This window comes from Argopecten irradians, chromosome 9 (genome assembly GCF_041381155.1).
Source record: "Argopecten irradians isolate NY chromosome 9, Ai_NY, whole genome shotgun sequence".
Taxonomy (NCBI): Eukaryota; Metazoa; Mollusca; class Bivalvia; order Pectinida; family Pectinidae; genus Argopecten; species Argopecten irradians.
This window is the reverse complement of record NC_091142.1, coordinates 812,901-828,121: the sequence shown is the minus strand read 5'-3', so window position 1 is coordinate 828,121 and position 15,221 is coordinate 812,901. Positions and strand designations below refer to the sequence as shown.

At 37.1% G+C, this 15,221-nt stretch overlaps 3 protein-coding genes across 6 annotated transcripts in view; 1 reads left to right on the top strand and 2 right to left on the bottom strand.

Annotated features, from left to right (window-relative positions):
* LOC138331040 (aspartate--tRNA ligase, mitochondrial-like) overlaps window positions 1-15,221 on the top strand; it is a 669,399-nt gene that overhangs the window by 218,833 nt on the left and 435,345 nt on the right. The gene's annotated exons all lie outside the window — the stretch shown is intronic.
* The window catches only part of LOC138331001 (nuclear receptor corepressor 1-like), a 29,629-nt gene that overhangs the window by 10,390 nt on the left and 4,018 nt on the right, over window positions 1-15,221 (bottom strand). Inside the window, exons 2-8 of the mRNA XM_069278462.1 lie at window positions 10,374-10,605; window positions 9,845-10,006; window positions 8,201-8,317; window positions 5,050-5,106; window positions 4,694-4,746; window positions 3,697-3,763; window positions 3,279-3,364 (exon numbers count right to left, since the gene is read on the bottom strand). Coding sequence (XP_069134563.1) covers window positions 3,279-3,364; window positions 3,697-3,763; window positions 4,694-4,746; window positions 5,050-5,106; window positions 8,201-8,317; window positions 9,845-10,006; window positions 10,374-10,565 — 734 coding nt within the window. The 5' untranslated portion in view covers window positions 10,566-10,605. The remainder of the gene's footprint in view (window positions 1-3,278; window positions 3,365-3,696; window positions 3,764-4,693; window positions 4,747-5,049; window positions 5,107-8,200; window positions 8,318-9,844; window positions 10,007-10,373; window positions 10,606-15,221) is intronic.
* Window positions 7,353-15,221, bottom strand: part of LOC138331034 (uncharacterized) — a 213,252-nt gene continuing 205,383 nt past the window's right edge. Inside the window, exon 12 of the transcript XR_011209646.1 lies at window positions 7,353-7,479. The gene's annotated coding sequence lies outside the window, so the exon portion shown is untranslated. The remainder of the gene's footprint in view (window positions 7,480-15,221) is intronic.

Below are 15,221 nucleotides of genomic sequence, written 5' to 3'. Positions count from 1 at the left end.
CAAAGTTGACCCTAAAGGGCACAATGTGGCCGAATGGTCCCCTTTACAAAACAGGCAGGCATGTAGATAATGGCAAGCAAAGGCTTTGCATCCTATCTGAGTATTGAAATTGTTACAGAGTTCTTTCCCTTCATGAAAAACACGGGGATGACCATGACTATCCGAAGAATTGCCATCAAAATTTTTCTTGGTACTGGACTATGACCCATTCTTGTTTGTGTTTTTGTTGTGAGACTGCTGTTCTGGTTGTGACAGTGGGCAGAAAGGCGTTGTATGGAGAGTGCTGTCACATAAAGTACATGTTAAGGGCCTTTGGTTAGTGAAAATGTTGCAAAATAGCACATTGTCACGCACTGACCAGTCTATAGGAGTATTGTTATAACGTAACTGCGCAGCAGCTTTTGCCAAGAACAAACGATGGTAGTCATAAAAACCTGAGGCATATCTTGTCCCCATGTCTACTATGTCCCTCTCATATAGGTCGAGTTCTACCCTTCTATTAGGGTACACGGCACACATAACCTGCTTGTAGACCCCAAACGCGAGAATGAATTCGTTAAGGGTTAAAATCCTGTTACGCCGAAAGTCTTGCTTTTCAGAAATTTGATAGGGATTCCCAGCATTGTCTGGTAGACCACTATAAAAAGAGATGAGTAGAGCGGCCAAATTAACATCTCTGCCACTAATAATTTGTTGCTTTAGGGTCGGAGAGATAGTTTCAACTAATGGCAAGCTTTCTGAGGTGTAACCGAAACGAGTTCTTAAGGTACGGTTTTCCTCACCTTGATTTGTGTCCTCCGCCAAACGTCTGTAGGCCGTATCTAGATTGAAACCTTCGGACGAACCGACTGCACCTGTGGCTTGAGTTGGTAACGTTACCGAAGATGCTTCTGTACTCGGCTGATTACGACTGCCTGAAGCTGCGGCGATGACACGAGTGTTGTTGGAAGCTGCATCACTAACGTTATTAATGACTCGTTGTTCCAGACGTTCGTAACACTTTTGCATAGTTGACACACTCTCTGTCAAAGTAGACACCAATTCAGTCAGTTTGTTTACACTTCGAAGGTCTTCCGGTTCCGAGCGAGATGCATGCTGGTCCGCACCTCTCGTTTGGGGAGCGACTGGGGTAACTCGCCTCCCTTCCTTAACTTTTTTCACAAGTACCTTGAGTTTTTCGGAGCTTGAAAATGAAATCTCCAGTCTACGTAGTTCTTCTCTCAAACGCGCAAGAGTCCAATTCTCAATTAATTCCGGGTCATAAGGTGTAGGACGTGTCGCTCTTCGTTTGGGACCCATATTGGTTGTCGGAGTTGAGTATTATATGTTAGACAAAGACTCGTACAATAACTAACTACAGCTGTTCTGACACATGATTCACGCTTCGTAAGCCAGTATTGTTAGTATTGGTACACGTCACAACAAGTTGCTAAGAAGCAGCAATTAAACACACGAGCTGATACATGGATAGGAAACAGTCATTGGCCTAAAAAATGGCGACGAACAAAGGATAATGTTAGGCCTATTTAGTCTGTTGTCTTCGTTGATACCGTCTACTGTACAGTAGAGCAAAGTCTTACGTAGCTGAAGCTACGAGTCTAAGCTTAGATATTGAAATGAATACACATCCAGTTCATTGATAGTGTAAAGTTAATTTAGAATAAATCCATAAATAAACGGAAAACACAAAATGGTCACTAGCTTCCAGCTTCCCAAACAAACTGCTAATGAGGGGATTGCACTCTATGACACGGGGCCCAGACAGTGGAATCTGATTGGTCAATAGACTTATCCCCTGATCTCATTAGCATACTACAACTGTGTATTCATATGTCTACTATATTTACGACTAAACAAATAAACACTACATTACAAGTATAACAAACTACTGCAAGTTAAAATGCATGACATTGTATATGTGATTTAAGAGAATCACAGTTGTATATAAACTAAAATTTAATTTCATCAAATTATCAATATATTATCATGATATTTTGTAAGTTTATGTTGATAGATTTGGTACTTTTTCCCTTTCAATATACCGCAGTTGTCGATAAACAAAAGACAGAACTCCCAGTGACAGATCAAGGGAGGAGGCACGTACTCAAAACTATTAACTTTTACTGCGTAATAATATGTCAGATATAGTTCTTTAATACAACCAACACAAAAAACTTTATAAGCATTATAAGAACTTTCTTTTGCAGGTTACCTTCCTAACATTTGATTACAATAATCGATCATTAGCATGAATTACGTATAATTTAAATAAACATACACAATCTAAAATCCACTGAAAATCTGTCGCGGAGGAAGACAGCAAAGAAGGCGTTGTTCGTGATTTTCGGGAGACCACTGTTCTCGGAGTAATACAAATATCATAGAGTCCCAACTGAACACTTAAAACACTCCATCCATGGTGTATAAGTATGTACAAATTCTATGTCTGTGGTTTTGAATATTGGGGTTTTATTTTTTCATACCATCAAGTATTACATGAAATGAACAAAACAACTTTTAATTTTCATCACGGAGTGGTTTCATTGTTTTGATGTGCACAGGCTCTCCGAGCGTACCTAAGAATGCTGTTTCACAGCATCAAAAATTGATATTTCAAATAATAAGAAATGGTAATGTCAAAGTTTCAATAAGAAAAGATTCAATTAGGTTTTTTTACATGTAAGAATTGAATGAACAGCTTTTAAAACAGTTTTTATGCCAAATTAAATTTTATAAAGTAAATTCCATAAGCAAGTGCTTGTCGCTTACTTTGGTAGGTTTTGAAATCAAAGTGAATTTGTGAGTTTAAATCTAATCTATGCAAATACCTACATCCCTAACATTGAAATTTTCAAATAAGCATAAGTTTATTTCCACATGCTTGTTTTGAAATAGAAATCACAAAAGAAAGGTGGTTTACCATTTCAATTCATAAAGAATTGGTCAATTGTCTGAGGAAACAGTACTAAAAGGTCAGTTGTCTCAGGAAACAATACTAAAAGGTCACTTGTCTCAGGAAACAATACTAAAAGGTCACTTGTCTCAGGAAACAATACTAAACAGTCACTTGTCTCAGGAAACAATACTAAAAGGAAACAATACTAAAAGGTCACTTGTCTCAGGAAACAATACTAAAAGGTCACTTGTCTCAGGAAACAATACTAAAAGGTCACTTGTCTCAGGAAACAATACTAAACAGTCACTTGTCTCAGGAAACAATACTAAAAGGTCACTTGTCTTAGGAAACAACACTAAAAGATTGTGATAAATTGACTCACTTGCGCTTTGCGTTGTTTTCCACTCGCTCCATCTTTTTGAGCCATACCTGCATTAGCTGATCATACCTATCTGTTAGGTAACGCTCCTACAGGTAAAAACAGGGGGATAACAATTATTACAGGTAAAACAACGAACTTAAAAAGCATTGGAAATAACAATTATGGGTATGCCATCAGAAATATTAGTACTCCAGAAATACAGCATCATCTACTTCTAGAAATAAAGCAGATCACTATGTAATAACAGGGGTAAATGAGGAAAACCTTTCATCAAAATAGATGTTATGGAGCTATAACACACAAAAAATTTCTGCGTTAATAGTTCAATAAACTAGATTGTAAAACAAGTCTCCGTCCATCTTTTTTTTTACTTTGCCCATCACAGGTGCTGTTCTATAGAGGCTAAGATGAGACGTACCCTAATTCTGCGAGCTTGGTGTCGCTTCTTGAAGTGAAGAATAAGACGGCCTTTGAAGAGCGCATGGCTAAAAAAGCAAACAAACATTCAATAAAACATTAATCTACAACATTACATACAAACAACATTAAACTAGAGAGATATAAGTGATTCAGGCTTTCTAACTTCTCATACATCATCAAGTCCCTGTGACATGATTTAAAAATAGTAATAAAAGGCCCCACGGGCCTTAACGGTCATCTGACCATTAATACAATATATAGTAGAACTGATATACACAGTAAATTGCACGTTTAATAATTTTATCCTTTTTGACCCCTGTGACTTTGAATGAAGGTCAAGGTCATTCATTTTAACAAAATTGGTAGCCCTTCATTCCACCATGCTATACACTTAAAGTCAGGTCTTTAGGCTTCATAGTTATTGACAAAATGTCATTTAAAGATTTTAGCCTTTTTCACCCTGTGACTACGTGAAGGTCAAGGTCATTTATGTGAAACCACTTGGTAGCACTTCCTTCAGGTCAGATGACCTAAAAAAAGGCTAACTCACGGCCAAAGTCCCTGTGACAGTAAACAGTGCTAACTCAGACAATAAACAATGGAATAGTTTGTAAGTATCTCAACTAAAACTACCATGACACTTTGGGTTTGATCACAAAAAGTTGTCAAACTCTATTCTGTATTTGAGATGTTCCCCAATATTACACTTTTCAGTATTTTCTTACTTCCTTCTGGTTTTAAGAAGTTCCCAAATATTGCACTATTCAGCATTTTCTTACTTCCTTCTGGTTTTGAGAAGTTCCCCAATATTACACCATTCTGTGTTTACTTACTTCCTTCTGGTTTTGATAAGTTCCCCAATATTACACTATTCAGTATTTTCTTACTTCCTTCTGTTTTTGAGAAGTTCCCCTATATTACACTATTCGGTATTTTCTTACTTCCTTCTGGTTTTGAGAAGTTCCCCAATATTACACCATTCTGTGTTTACTTACTTCCTTCTGTTTTCATGATATACTATGGTGTCTGACGGCTGATTATACAGGGGCTGTAACAAAAACAAATATTACTCTTATTAATAGGAGAAAAAGGATCCTTTAATGCCATATAGCTAATTATTCTTAAGTAACAGTGTTAAATTCATTTTATGAGATATAAGGATGCGAAATAATCTAGTTATTTTACTAAATTAATATTAGCATCCTTTAACATCCTGATTATTATGGGTAATATGATTATAATACACATACTATATATCTTTGCATCAATTATAAGGAATTTAAAAACTTTTGTTTCAGAAAATGAAAGTAAATCTATACGGTATATAGCTTTTCCACACACATCCACTTACCAATTCAATCTTGGGTCCAAGTTTACTAAGCAATGAATGTGCCTCTTCTGCTTTTTTCTGTACAACATTACAATAAAATAAAATTTTGTTTTAATATTTTATTGTTCTTTACCAATGGATTTTTTTTTTCAGTCAGAAAAAAAATCAGCAGTTTTTCCCCTTAATTGAAATGCTGGCATTCTTCAAACATCTTTCTTAGATGAATCTATAGATTTATCTATGACCATGTGGGACAAGTTTTGAATAATCAAAGTACTCGAAGTACTGCAAATACAACACAGCAGAAAAATTAGAATGAAATGAATTTGATGAATTCAGTACTGCCATCAAGTCCTGTTGATTATATGACATTTGATACACCACTCTGGTTTTGTGAGAAAAAAAATAATTAATTCTTAATGAATATTTGACCAATCCATATAAAAACATCAAGCTGTTAGGCAGATGTCCCATTCCCCAGAAAACAGATACTGTATGTCCTGAAAAATCAAGCTTAATTGAAGGCTTTGCATATCTATCAGCAGTCTAATGCCTGGTGGTCGGGTGACCGACTTTGATATCAATTATTTCAAGAATATTCAACTAATGTATATGTTTTGTTTGACATTTTTCTTAATTAAAACTCCTACATAAATTAAACAATTTCAAAATAAAGAAAGCACTTTAGTCTTATATTCATTAAAAAATGAGTTTTTGTCCTACACTCTTGACCCTTGTGTTGCAGTTATGTATGTATAGTGAAACCATGCACATATGAGGGCAGCCTTATGAATAATCATTTTCAAACATTACTATAATGTACACAGAAAGAAACTCTGATTAGTTTACTTTTAACTCTGAGATAAGTCTTAGATAGTAATTCCAAATTGTATTGTCATTAACAGTACATGTTTATGTAAGTTAGACAGATGAGTGTATACACATGTAGAGTAGGTGTGTGTATATTCTACACAGAGGCTGTGTGAATTCCACCAATCAGAAGCAGGTTTCCCATGACTGCATACACACAAATGCAGTAATGGGAATGACACATTTGGATTGGTCCAAAAGGAATATTGTTTGACATTCTTTTTAATTAAAAATTCCTACATAAAATAAGCAATTTCAATATAAATAAAGCATTTAAGTCTTATATTCATTAAAAACAAGGACATATATAGTCATTCAGATCCCCCGCCAATGGAGATATCAAAGCTGAAGTAAGTTTGATTGTGGAGACTTATGTGTATGAAAAAATCAGGAAAAAGGAAGTTGAGCTAAAGAAAGATGGAGTATAATTCAAGTAGAGCGGGGCTGCAATTGTTGAATCAGATATACAGCCTTGACATTTATATTAGACTATATACACAAAGATGGGTGGAGTTTTGCAAAGTAACATTTACCATTTACCATGATATTTTCAGCAATGTTTCCATGGTAACGGAAAAAGTGCAAAAAATGAAAACCTAAAAATAGCAAAAGGTACTACTAGACCATAAAAAGAATGTGTCTATGAAGTTTCGTGGAAATATCTCTGCTGGTTTTAGAGTTATGCTCCGGAAATGAACCTGCTACAAAAATATGATATTTTCAGCAATGTTTCTATGGTTACAGAAAAAAGTGCAAAAAGTGAAAACCTAAAATAGCAAAAGGCACTACTAGACCATAAGAACAATGAGTCTATGAAGTTTCATGGAAATATCTCTGCTGGTTTTAGAGTTGTGCTCCGGAAACGATTCTTACACAAAAATCTGCCATTTTCAGCAATGTTTCCATGGTTACAGAAAAAAGTACAAAAAGTGAAAACCTTAAAATAACAAAAGGCACTACTAGACCATAAGACTAATGTGTTTATGGAGTTCCATGCATATATCTCAACCAGTTTTCCAGTTATGCTGCGGAAACGAACCTGGTATAAAAATATGATATTTTCAGCAATGTTTCCATGGTTACGGAAAAAGTGCAAAAAGTGAAAACCTAAAATAGCAAAAGGCACTACTAGACCATAAGAACAATGAGTCTATGAAGTTTCATGGAAATATCTCTGCTGGTTTTAGAGTTGTGCTCCGGAAACGATTCTTACACAAAAATCTGCCATTTTCAACAATGTTTCCATGGTTACAGAAAAAAGTACAAAAAGTGAAAACCTTAAAATAGCAAAAGGCACTGCTAGACCATAAGACCAATGTGTCTTTGAAGTTTTGTGGAAATATCTCTTCTGGTTTTAGAGTTATGCTCCGGAAACGAACCTGGTACAAAAATATGATATTTTCAGCAATGTTTCCATGGTTAAGGGAAAAATGAAAACCTAAAAATAGCAAAAGGCACTACTAGACCATAAGACCAATGTGTGTATGAAGTTTCGTGGAAATATATCTACTGGTTTTAGAGTTATGCTCTGGAAACCATTCGTACGGACGAACGGACAGACGGACGGACGGACGGACGGACCTGAACCCATTTGTATATCCCCCGCCAACTTCGTTGGGCAGGGGATAAAAAGGAATTTTTGTCCTACACTCTTAACTTCTGTTGCACACTTATGTAGGTAAAACCATGCACACATGAGGGTAGCCTTATCAATAATCATTTTAAAGCATTATTATAATGTACACAGAAAGTAGCTCTGAACTGTTTACTTTTTAACTCTGAGGTCTATAAGTCTTATATAGTAATTCCAATTTGTATTATCATTAAAAGTTTATGTAAGTTGGACAGAGGAGTCACATGAGATGTAGATTGTAAGTACATGTATACACATGTAGACACAGTTAGGGAGTATGTGTGTGTATATTCTACAGAGGCTGTGTGAACTCCACCAATCATAAGGCAAGCTTCCCATGACTGCATACTGCAGTAAAGGGAATGCAACATTTTGATAGGTCAAAAGGAATATTTTTCAATAAATAGGGATTTTATGAATGGAAGTTTATGAATGAAATGGTTTTAGAGGTCACCACTAGATGTCATTGTAGGGCAAGTCCTACACAGACCTACACATCATGGTAAACCGGATAGCAATAATACGAACGCTACTCGCGTTCTATTAAAAATGATCACAATGAGACCCATAGTCTACAAAATTCTGCTGTCACTTGAAGAATAAACACAAGTTTTCCTACATACATCAACTAAACTTTAATTCCAATCATGATAAGTAGGTATATATTACCCTGTTTTCTGCGTAAATGATCTGAGCGATGCTCTGGTGCTTGGTTTCTGAGGATGAGATTTCGGGTGCCTCGGATTTCTCCCTGGGAGGTTTGGAAGTCTCTTCCTCAATCTGATGCTGAAGTTATAAAGACAGATATGATTGCAAAGAATACAAGATTCTTTGGTTACCTTTTCAGAAAGAGTGGCTTTACACCTATCAATACAAAAATGATAATAGTCCTACTATACAAGGTGGTTGAGGGGTTGATATTTCAACATATCACCCACAAGCCCTCCATCTCTGGGTCGAGAGTTTGAATCCCAAGTGGGGCAGTTGCCAGGTACTGACCGCTGGTCGGTGGTTTTTCTCTGGGTACTCCGGCTTTCCTCCACCAACAAATCTGGCACGTCCTCACATGACCCTGGTTGTTATAATAGGACATTAAACTAATTTAACCCAAACCGATGGTTATGGGGCAATGATCATAACAAGAGGCCCAGAGGGCCTGTATCGCTCACCTGGTTTGTGATGCCAAGTAATGTTCTGAATACAGGTTCATTGTTTATTTTTTGAAGGAATTTTAATATTAACCTCTAAGTCCCCTATTGGGCCCCACCCCTCCTGCCCCCAGGGGGTCAGAGCCAAAGTTCTGTTCTCCTTCCCCAAAGGATGTTTATGGCCAAATTTGGTCACAATCCAAGCAAAACTCTAGGACAAGTAGCGATTTATAGGATTTACCTCTATTTCCCCTATTGGGCCCCATCCGTCCTGCCCCCGGGGGGCCAGAGCCAAAATTTATACAAGTTCTGTTCCCCTTTCCCCATGGATGTTTGTGGCCAAATTTGGTTACATTCCATGCAGAACTCTATGACTAGTAGCAATTTAAAGGATTTACCTCTATTTCCTCTATTGGGCCCCACCTCTCCTGCCCCCAGGGTGTCAGAGCAAAAATTTATACAAGTTCTGTTCCCCTTCCACCCAGGGTGTTTGTGACCAAATTTGGTTAAAATACGCTCAGAACTCTATGACTAGTAGCGATTTAAAGGATTTACCTCTATTTCCCCTATTGGGCCCCGCCCCTCCTGCACCTGGGGGATCAGAGCCAAAATTTATACAAGTTCTGTTCCCCCTCACTCACCCAAGGATGTTTGTGGCTAATTTTGGTTACAATCCATGCAGAACTCTAGGACAAGTAGCGATTTAAAGAATTTACCTCTATTGGGCCCCGCCCCTCCTGCCCCCAGGGGGTCAGAGCCAAAATTTACACAAGTTCTGTTCCCCCTCCCCCAAGGATGTTTGTGGCCAAATTTGGTTACATTCCATGCAGAACTCTAGGACAAGTAGCGATTTAAAGGATTTACCTCTATTTCCCCTATTGGGCCCCGCCTCTCCTGCCCCCGGGGGGTCAGAGCCAAAATTTATACAAGTTCTGTTCCCCCTTCCCCAAGGATGCTTGTGGCCAAATTTGGTTACAATCCATGCAGAACTATATGACTAGTAGCGATTTAAAGGAAATGTTGACGGACGGACGGACGGACAACGGGCGACGGGCGACGGACGCCGCGCCATGACATAAGCTCACCGGCCCTTCGGGCCAGGTGAGCTAAAAACCAATGGTCAGTGGATACATTTTAACCTGATAAATAAATCATGAAAACTGACCTGTTTTTTCTGAAGTTTAAGAATCTGCTGTTCCACCTTTGAGATTTCCCTATCCACCCTGCTGATGGCCTGTAACAGTTCATCCTTGGACGATCGGCTATTACTCTCGTCTGCTGGCAGAGTCGGAGAAATTGCCTCCACTTGTGGATTGTAGGTCGGCTCCTATCACACAAACAGGAATCAGTCCAGTTAAGACTTACTATTGTTTACAGTGTGGGTCACTTAAAGTAGGTCAGGGTCACATAAAGGTCAAGGTCACTAGAAAAGTATGTCAATAGGAGATCATTTTTTTTCTAATCAAATTCATACCCAGTACATTAGAATATAAAGAACAAATGTATTTACTAAGAGAACAACTGTTTTTTCCTTTGTTTTGATGGATCCTTGTTAACTCAAATTGTTATATATCCTGATTAATGCTCTTGGTCACAACCACACTATCCATTACACTCAGATAACTCTTATAATTTCCATTTTTCCAGCATGGTATATGAACATAAAGTTCACTTATGTCAGCATATTTACAGACCTTTTTGACATCTATATGAAGCGGCTGTTGAAGCTCTGGTCTGTCAGCCAGACGTGGCCGCTTGGGCATCTGAGGCCCCTGATGGGAGTGTTGGGCCTGACTTGGGCTCGGATCCGCCACGGGTACTGGGACCTGCACCTGTGCTTGAGCTGCTTGGGCTTGGGCTTGGGCTTGGGCCTGAAGGTTACCCATATTTTCCTGTCCATAGGGTAAGACGTCTGCGGCTCCTCGTCTGAAATCGTTCACAGATTCTTTTTTATTTGCAAGTAAATTAAGCATATTTTATCAGCAATTTGAAATTGCAAAAAATAATCATCATGAAAATGTCTCCTGAAACAGTAGAAATGAGAAAGTCACTGCTAAAATGAGATGGTTTACAGAGATTTCCACGAAGGCTAGTCTCATATCATGTACAAAACATATCAACAGGTCGAAGAGGAAATGATGCATGGTGTTATTTTAATTTTAATTAATTTCAATTTTCACAGGAAATTCACATACACTTTCGCAGACAATAAACTACAAATGCTACGAAAAACCTTAAAAATAAACACATTTATCGATATAAAATGTTTGTATTTTTTTTTTATTTCTGCATAATTACATTAATATTTGAATTTCAGCCTGAAAATGTCTTGTTAAGTCCTAGAATAATTATTTCTAGGGCACATTGATGACACTTACCTGCTCCTGAACAGGGAAAGTAGAGAATAACTTGATATAGCCACTACTTGACCTGTTTGTATCGTGCCACTGATCGACGTCATGTTTACAAACACTGCTGGCTATCTGATTACAACATTATCTCCATACTTACGTTTTACACTGACCCGAGTTCAAGTTGTGTCCAATATTGACAGAGCTGACATTACTGTAAATTTCGATATTTTGGATGTGGTCATATTCATGTTGACATGAAACCGCCAAAATTTAACACACCAAAATTTGGCTACGTATTTATTTGTTTGTATAACTATGGATACATTTTCATGTAGTCTCTGGTAATTGGCTACGTATTTATTTGTTTGTATAACTATGGATACATTTACATGTAGTCTCTGGTAAATTACTCGATCACGTTTCATAAACATACATTTAAGGTACAGTGTGTCCTGTCAACCAAAAAAACAATGTTACTGGTGCGAGTCTTTCTTTTGTGCAAACATGTATATTATTACATGTTTGACTAGCTACTAATCACTACTATTGGAGACCAATATTCAAAGGGTTGTCCTTGTATCGATAAGGCTTCAAAACTTATCATGTCAGTTTTTCATTGTTGCGGAAAATATGTGTATAGACAAAGCAAATCTTAGATTTTTTTCTCTTGACAAATCAAGTTATGCACTAAAATTTTACATGGCATAGGAAAACACCAAATTTTAAAATTTAATCACCCTATTTTGATACAAAAAACGCCAAATTTTCCCAACACCAAAATATCCCAATTTACGGTAGGGAGTGCTTTGATTTACCCCAATTCTGAGTTTATAATACGCAAAACTTTGACCCTAATGTTAGAACCTCAATAGTGTCAGGATCAAGCTATCAATGGTTTATCTGATCTATACCTATATCTCTCAAGTCTCTCTATGTTGGCTGCTATCAATGGTTTATCTGATCTATACCTATATCTCTCAAGTCTCTCTATGTTGGCTGCTATCAATGGTTTATCTGATCTATACCTATATCTCTCAAGTCTCTCTATGTTGGCTGCTATCAATGGTTTATCTGATCTATACCTATATCTCTCAAGTCTCTCTATGTTGGCTGCTATCAATGGTTTATCTGATCTATACCTATATCTCTCAAGTCTCTCTATGTTGGCTGCTATCAATGGTTTATCTGATCTATACCTATATCTCTCAAGTCTCTCTATGTTGGCTGCTATCAATGGTTTATCTGATCTATACCTATATCTCTCAAGTCTCTCTATGTTGGCTGCTATCAATGGTTTATCTGATCTATACCTATATCTCTCAAGTCTCTCTATGTTGGCTGCTATCAATGGTTTATCTGATCTATACCTATATCTCTCAAGTCTCTCTATGTTGGCTGCTATCAATGGTTTATCTGATCTATACCTATATCTCTCAAGTCTCTCTATGTTGGCTGCTATCAATGGTTTATCTGATCTATACCTATATCTCTCAAGTCTCTCTATGTTGGCTGCTATCAATGGTTTATATGATCTATACCTATATCTCTCAAGTCTCTCTATGTTGGCTGCTATCAATGGTTTATCTGATCTATACCTATATCTCTCAAGTCTCTCTATGTTGGCTGCTATCAATGGTTTATATGATCCATACCTATATCTCCCAAGTTTCTATGTTGGCTGCTATCGATGGTTTATATGATATATACCTATATCTCTCAAGTCTCTCTATGTTGGCTGCTATCAATGGTTTATATGATCTATACCTATATCTCTCAAGTCTCTCTATGTTGGCTGCTATCAATGGTTTATCTGATCTATACCTATATCTCTCAAGTCTCTATGTTGGCTGCTATCAATGGTTTATCTGATCTATACCTATATCTCTCAAGTCTCTCTATGTTGGCTGCTATCAATGGTTTATCTGATCTATACCTATATCTCTCAAGTCTCTCTATGTTGGCTGCTATCAATGGTTTATCTGATCTATACCTATATCTCTCAAGTCTCTCTATGTTGGCTGCTATCAATGGTTTATCTGATCTATACCTATATCTCTCAAGTCTCTCTATGTTGGCTGCTATCAATGGTTTATCTGATCTATACCTATATCTCTCAAGTCTCTCTATGTTGGCTGCTATCAATGGTTTATCTGATCTATACCTATATCTCTCAAGTCTCTCTATGTTGGCTGCTATCAATGGTTTATATGATCTATACCTATATCTCTCAAGTCTCTCTATGTTGGCTGCTATCAATGGTTTATTGATCTATACCTATATCTCTCAAGTCTCTCTATGTTGGCTGCTATCAATGGTTTATCTGATCTATACCTATATCTCTCAAGTCTCTCTATGTTGGCTGCTATCAATGGTTTATCTGATCTATACCTATATCTCTCAAGTCTCTCTATGTTGGCTGCTATCAATGGTTTATCTGATCTATACCTATATCTCTCAAGTCTCTCTATGTTGGCTGCTATCAATGGTTTATCTGATCTATACCTATATCTCTCAAGTCTCTCTATGTTGGCTGCTATCAATGGTTTATCTGATCTATACCTATATCTCTCAAGTCTCTCTATGTTGGCTGCTATCAATGGTTTATCTGATCTATACCTATGTCTCTCAAGTCTCTCTATGTTGGCTGCTATCAATGGTTTATCTGATCTATACCTATATCTCTCAAGTCTCTCTATGTTGGCTGCTATCAATGGTTTATCTGATCTATACCTATATCTCTCAAGTCTCTCTATGTTGGCTGCTATCAATGGTTTATCTGATCTATACCTATATATCTCTCAAGTCTCTCTATGTTGGCTGCTATCAATGGTTTATCTGATCTATACCTATATCTCTCAAGTCTCTCTATGTTGGCTGCTATCAATGGTTTATATGATCTATACCTATATCTCTCAAGTCTCTCTATGTTGGCTGCTATCAATGGTTTATCTGATCTATACCTATATCTCTCAAGTCTCTCTATGTTGGCTGCTATCAATGGTTTATCTGATCTATACCTATATCTCTCAAGTCTCTCTATGTTGGCTGCTATCAATGGTTTATCTGATCTATACCTATATCTCTCAAGTCTCTCTATGTTGGCTGCTATCAATGGTTTATCTGATCTATACCTATATCTCTCAAGTCTCTCTATGTTGGCTGCTATCAATGGTTTATATGATCTATACCTATATCTCTCAAGTCTCTCTATGTTGGCTGCTATCAATGGTTTATCTGATCTATACCTATATCTCTCAAGTCTCTCTATGTTGGCTGCTATCAATGGTTTATCTGATCTATACCTATATCTCTCAAGTCTCTCTATGTTGGCTGCTATCAATGGTTTATCTGATCTATACCTATATCTCTCAAGTCTCTCTATGTTGGCTGCTATCAATGGTTTATCTGATCTATACCTATATCTCTCAAGTCTCTCTATGTTGGCTGCTATCAATGGTTTATCTGATCTATACCTATATCTCTCAAGTCTCTCTATGTTGGCTGCTATCAATGGTTTATATGATCTATACCTATATCTCTCAAGTCTCTCTATGTTGGCTGCTATCAATGGTTTATCTTATCTATACCTATATCTCTCAAGTCTCTCTATGTTGGCTGCTATCAATGGTTTATATGATCTATACCTATATCTCTCAAGTCTCTCTATGTTGGCTGCTATCAATGGTTTATCTGATCTATACCTATATCTCTCAAGTCTCTCTATGTTGGCTGCTATCAATGGTTTATCTGATCTATACCTATATCTCTCAAGTCTCTCTATGTTGGCTGCTATCAATGGTTTATTGATCTATACCTATATCTCTCAAGTCTCTCTATGTTGGCTGCTATCAATGGTTTATCTGATCTATACCTATATCTCTCAAGTCTCTCTCTATGTTGGCTGCTATCAATGGTTTATATGATCTATACCTATATCTCTCAAGTCTCTCTATGTTGGCTGCTATCAATGGTTTATATGATCTATACCTATATCTCTCAAGTCTCTCTATGTTGGCTGCTATCAATGGTTTATCTGATCTATACCTATATCTCTCAAGTCTCTCTATGTTGGCTGCTATCAATGGTTTATCTGATCTATACCTATATCTCTCAAGTCTCTCTATGTTGGCTGCTATCAATGGTTTATTGATCTATACCTATATCTCTCAAGTCTCTCTATGTTGGCTG